The sequence below is a fragment of the Episyrphus balteatus genome, chromosome 3 (genome assembly GCF_945859705.1).
Source record: "Episyrphus balteatus chromosome 3, idEpiBalt1.1, whole genome shotgun sequence".
NCBI classification, from domain to species: Eukaryota; Metazoa; Arthropoda; class Insecta; order Diptera; family Syrphidae; genus Episyrphus; species Episyrphus balteatus.
The window spans coordinates 101,536,918-101,541,492 of NC_079136.1; the positions used below are offsets into that span (position 1 = coordinate 101,536,918).

Consider the following 4,575-nt stretch of genomic DNA (forward strand, 5'->3'; position numbering starts at 1 on the left):
ATCCTGAACATTGTTGAACAAATATATACATACAATTACCAAAGTTTTTTTTCGAAAAATTAGAAATACAAAAAATAAATATATGGCTACCTTCAAACGCTTATGCCGACTTTTCACTAGTCGATTTTAGCCGCAAGATATGTCGGTCGACTTGGAGTTTTCTATGCGGAATTTCACTTTAGTCGCCTGCGACTTACGTTCACACGAGTCAAAAAGCTTCGCCGCACGTCAAAAATCGACTCGTGAAAAGTCCCCATTATAACACAAGAACGACGCAACTAAATGTTAATGGTCATGGTCTTTAAATGTAGCTAAGAATATACAAATGATTTTTGGTTTTTTGTTAAAAAAAATTTTTTTGAATCTAACATGGATGCAACGCAGCATACGTATGGTTTTCGTTTTTTTGTGAAAATTTTTTTTTTGAATCCATCATGGATTTAATGGCCATATCACTACGGAGTTAAAAAAAAACATGGGTACACCCCAATCATTTGGGAAAACAACATTAATTTCCACCACCTTAGCTGAATTGACAAAAATTCAGATTAAAGCCTGGTACGCTGCTCGCGCTAAAATTTAGCTGAGATAAAATTCCCATACAAGTTATCGATAACTTGTATGGGATCCATTTTATCTCGGCTAAAAATTTTCGATAATTTGTATGGGAGCTAAAATTTAGCGCGAGCAGCGTACCAGGCTTAAAGTGAGAAAGCAACATTTTTTCCACTAAAAATCACCTCATCCATGGCTGAACCACTGTCCACTGCTAATCCACCAATATCGGTGGGTAACTTCTGATCGTGGTTCAACCGTGTGTTAAGACCTGAACCTCGATTGTACAACACTGGAAATGAGTTGAACCGAGTTCAAACGTTGATCCGAGGATGAACCACGTTTGTACAACTGGCCCTAAATATTCATTATGTTAAAATAGTCAAATCCATGCTTAACCCACCGAAATAATCACTCACGTTAAATTCTTAAACCAAAGCTGAACCACACTTGTACAGTACGGTCCTAATTCACTATGGATAAAAGTAATTCCTAGCTAAAACAGTTATTTTTTTGACAGTCAAGTCGGTACTCCGTTCGAGGCTTAAAAAAGAAAAAAAAAACCTTATTCAGATCAGTTTTCCATTAAATGAATCAAATCAAACACACTTCCACAGTTTAACAATCTCTGCAACTTTCAAACTATACTCGAGTCTCTTTATTTTTCATGTTTTCCTTTTCTTCACTCATTCGTAAATTATATTTCCTCATAAAACGTCAAAGTTAACAAAGTCCGCAGCCACAAAAACAAAACAAAAAACCCGCTAACCGTTCCACACAAAAATAAAAAAATATGTCACGAATCAAAGACGACCACACAAATTTCTCATCCACTCCAACATCCAAAAAGCTAAGATTTCGACCAGAAATTAATTTACAAAATCGCATCGATGAAATATTCGACGACGTTAGCGAGCGAAGAAAACTAAAGACTACTCCTCCTTCTGACGAAAATGTCGATGAAGTGCAAAACAAATACAAAGGTAAATCCTAATCACTAAAAAAAAAAACAAAAAATCTCCGATAAGACAATCACAATTAAATCATTATTCCAATATCCACCAGGAACACCATCGTTCATAGATTTCGTTAAAGTAGAAATGACACGAGGTTACATATTAGAGCACGACGAGGAGCGCTATTCTGCGCGACGCCAGAAAATATACTCATTCATGAAGATACCCCGTGAAGTGGAAAAGTTCATGGGCTATGGAGTGATTCAGTGTGCCGATTCCTTCCTCTATATTCACACATTTCTCCCGATACGTTTCTTCCTGGCTGTTTGGGCTGTCATAAGTCGACCAATAGCCAATTGCCTCGGACTGCGAAGAAGAACCCAAAAACTACTAACGCCAGCTGAGATTTGTGACTTGTTGAAAGGTGTCATCTGGATTGCGTGTACATTTCTCATGCTCTCTGTAGACACAAATCGCATCTATCATATTATTAAATCACAGAGTATCATTAAACTGTACATTTTTTACAATATGCTAGAAGTAGGTGATCGATTGCTTTCGGCATTTGGGCAGGACACTATAGATGCCCTCTTTTGGACAGCAACTGAGCCGAAAAACAAGAAACGCGAGCACTTTGGTTTGATTCCACACATTATTTTCGCATTGATCTATGTTGTGCTGCATAGCTTCTTGATCATGTTCCAAGCAACCACACTCAATGTGGCTGTGAACTCCAATAACAAAGGACTTCTTACAATTATGATTTCCAACAATTTTGTAGAATTGAAAGGGAGTGTATTTAAGAAGTTCGATAAGAACAATCTCTTCCAGCTTACTTGCAGCGATGTACGTGAACGGTTTCATCTTTCTGTTCTCCTGTTTATCGTGGTCATTCAGACCATGAAGGAGTTCAATTGGAGTGCCACGCAATTCTATGTCATGCTACCCGATTGCATCTATGTTCTGGTCACTGAGATTCTAATAGATTGGGTGAAGCATGCATTTATCACTAGATTTAATGAACTGCCAGTGGATGTATATCGAGAGTATACAATTAGTTTGGCCTACGACATGACCCAGACGCGTCAAAAACACGCATTCTCCGATCACTCTGATTTAGTGGCTAGAAGAATGGGATTCATTCCCTTTCCTCTGGGAGTTGTTTTAATTAAAGCTATTCACAGTGCCGTCTCATTTGATAACTGTGCGGCGATTGTTTTGTTTTTCATAGCTTATTTGACATTGATGGGTTGTAGAATACTGAATACAATATGCGCACTGGGAAAAGCTTGTGAGCTGATGAAGCAGCATCAAGAGGAGAAAAACAATTCAACGCCTGGTTCATCGGTAACTAATGTATGCCCAGTGCCAACAGTTCAGAGTCCGACGCGGCCAAAAGCAGCGCCGATTCCAGTACCAGAGACGACATCATCATCAACAGTTTTATCTTCAGGATTAAGTCGTTCACAATCGCATATCAATGATGGTCATTCTATGGGAGCTACATCTACTCCCAACAAATCGGTTAATGTTGAAGAATTGGATTCGCTTTTGGATGCGAAAAACTCTCTTGAACTTGGAGCAACTGCGTTGTTTTCAAATAGTGACGTTGACTTGGATGATGTTTGTTTAAATGAGAAAGTCCTCGAATCATCGACTGCGGCTGGCAGCGATGAAGTGTTTGAAGAGGGAAAGGAACTGACTCGTAGTGTTCCAGACTTGCAACAGGAGTCGAGTGGTGTGGGGAGTAATGTGTCTTCGGAGAGACCAATTAAAAAGAAAATCGTGCGAAAGCATAAGCGTTCCGAATCAGAGCCATCAATGCAGAGCATTATGGGAGAGAAGGAAGCGCCAGCGTAATAGAGATTACTCAATTCAAGTTTGTTTTTGCTTTTTGTGGTTTTTATTTAAAAAAAAAAAACTATTCCTTTTGTATGTTTGTTGAAAACGGTTAACGGTTTTGTGGCACTGTCAGCATTAATAAACAAAACCTTATATTGATAACATATTGTGTTTAATTGAAAAAAAAAATAATATTTATATAATAATTAAAATACATAAATGAATTTTATGAATGTTTATAATAAATGGCCTTCTAGCATTTCTTAAATTATGATCAATTCTATTCAATTTGTAAGCCGTGTTTGATTGGTACAGGTTAGTAAACATTTCAAACTCTTAAACAAAAACAAATATTTACTTTTATTTATTATTATGCCTCTTGCTCTCAAAATAGAGAGCACGAACGATTCTGTTGGTACTGCCATTTTGAAATGAGGGACCTTGAGAGACATGTAAAGAGCATGTGCAAAAACAAAAGCATTCAGTTGGTCTCAGAAATGGACCAATACAAAAACGAGAGACTTGCCGCCACCTTCTGAGGCGAACCCAACAGGGGGATCATAAATGTCGCCAAATTAGTTTTTTTTGAAAATACCCATTGTTTTCGAAAATAATTAAGACCTAATTAGAAGAAATTAAATCTTGGAATAACATACTATATTACTTTGATGGCTTTTTTATACATATACAAAAAGTAAAAAAATGAAGCAGGTGGCCATGGCACAGAGGAATAAGTAGATGACTTCAGAGCCAGACATCGTGGGTTCGAGCCCAACGGTCGGCTCAGAAGTTTTTTCTAAATCGCCAGCTTAACTGAAGCCACCTGTGCGATAATATGAGACAATTTTCAACTATGTCTCCTCCTCTGTGCCACGTAGTTCTATGTTATATGTTCTTTCTTTGTGTCTATCTGTCCTTCTCTTTGTCATTGTCTGGTGTTGTCTCAGCCAAATGGCCTCAGTTGCCGCGCTGATAAGTGTCAGTAGTTCGTACATTCATGTACGAAGTACTATGTATATAATAATAATAATAATAAAAAAATGAAATCTTAGTTTTAATTTCTATCACAAAAAATACTTCCATCTCTCTGATAGATATTTTTGTAGGGTGTTTGGGAAACGATATAAACTTGTATTTGAACCTTATATCCACTGAAACAATGGTCAATTCATTAGGCGTGTTTTTGTTTGCGAATTCACATGCCGAAAGTGAAATTCGTTGT

The 4,575-nt window shown here is 37.4% G+C and overlaps 1 protein-coding gene across 1 annotated transcript; it reads left to right on the forward strand.

Moving 5' to 3' along the window:
* Positions 1–1,232: 1,232 nt before the first annotated feature.
* Positions 1,233–4,351, forward strand: LOC129915604 (protein TAPT1 homolog). The gene is made up of 2 exons (XM_055995222.1): positions 1,233–1,538; positions 1,621–4,351. Exons 1-2 carry the CDS (start codon positions 1,349–1,351, stop codon positions 3,369–3,371), a joined length of 1,941 nt encoding a protein of 646 aa, XP_055851197.1. The 5' UTR covers positions 1,233–1,348; the 3' UTR covers positions 3,372–4,351.
* Positions 4,352–4,575: the final 224 nt, after the last annotated feature.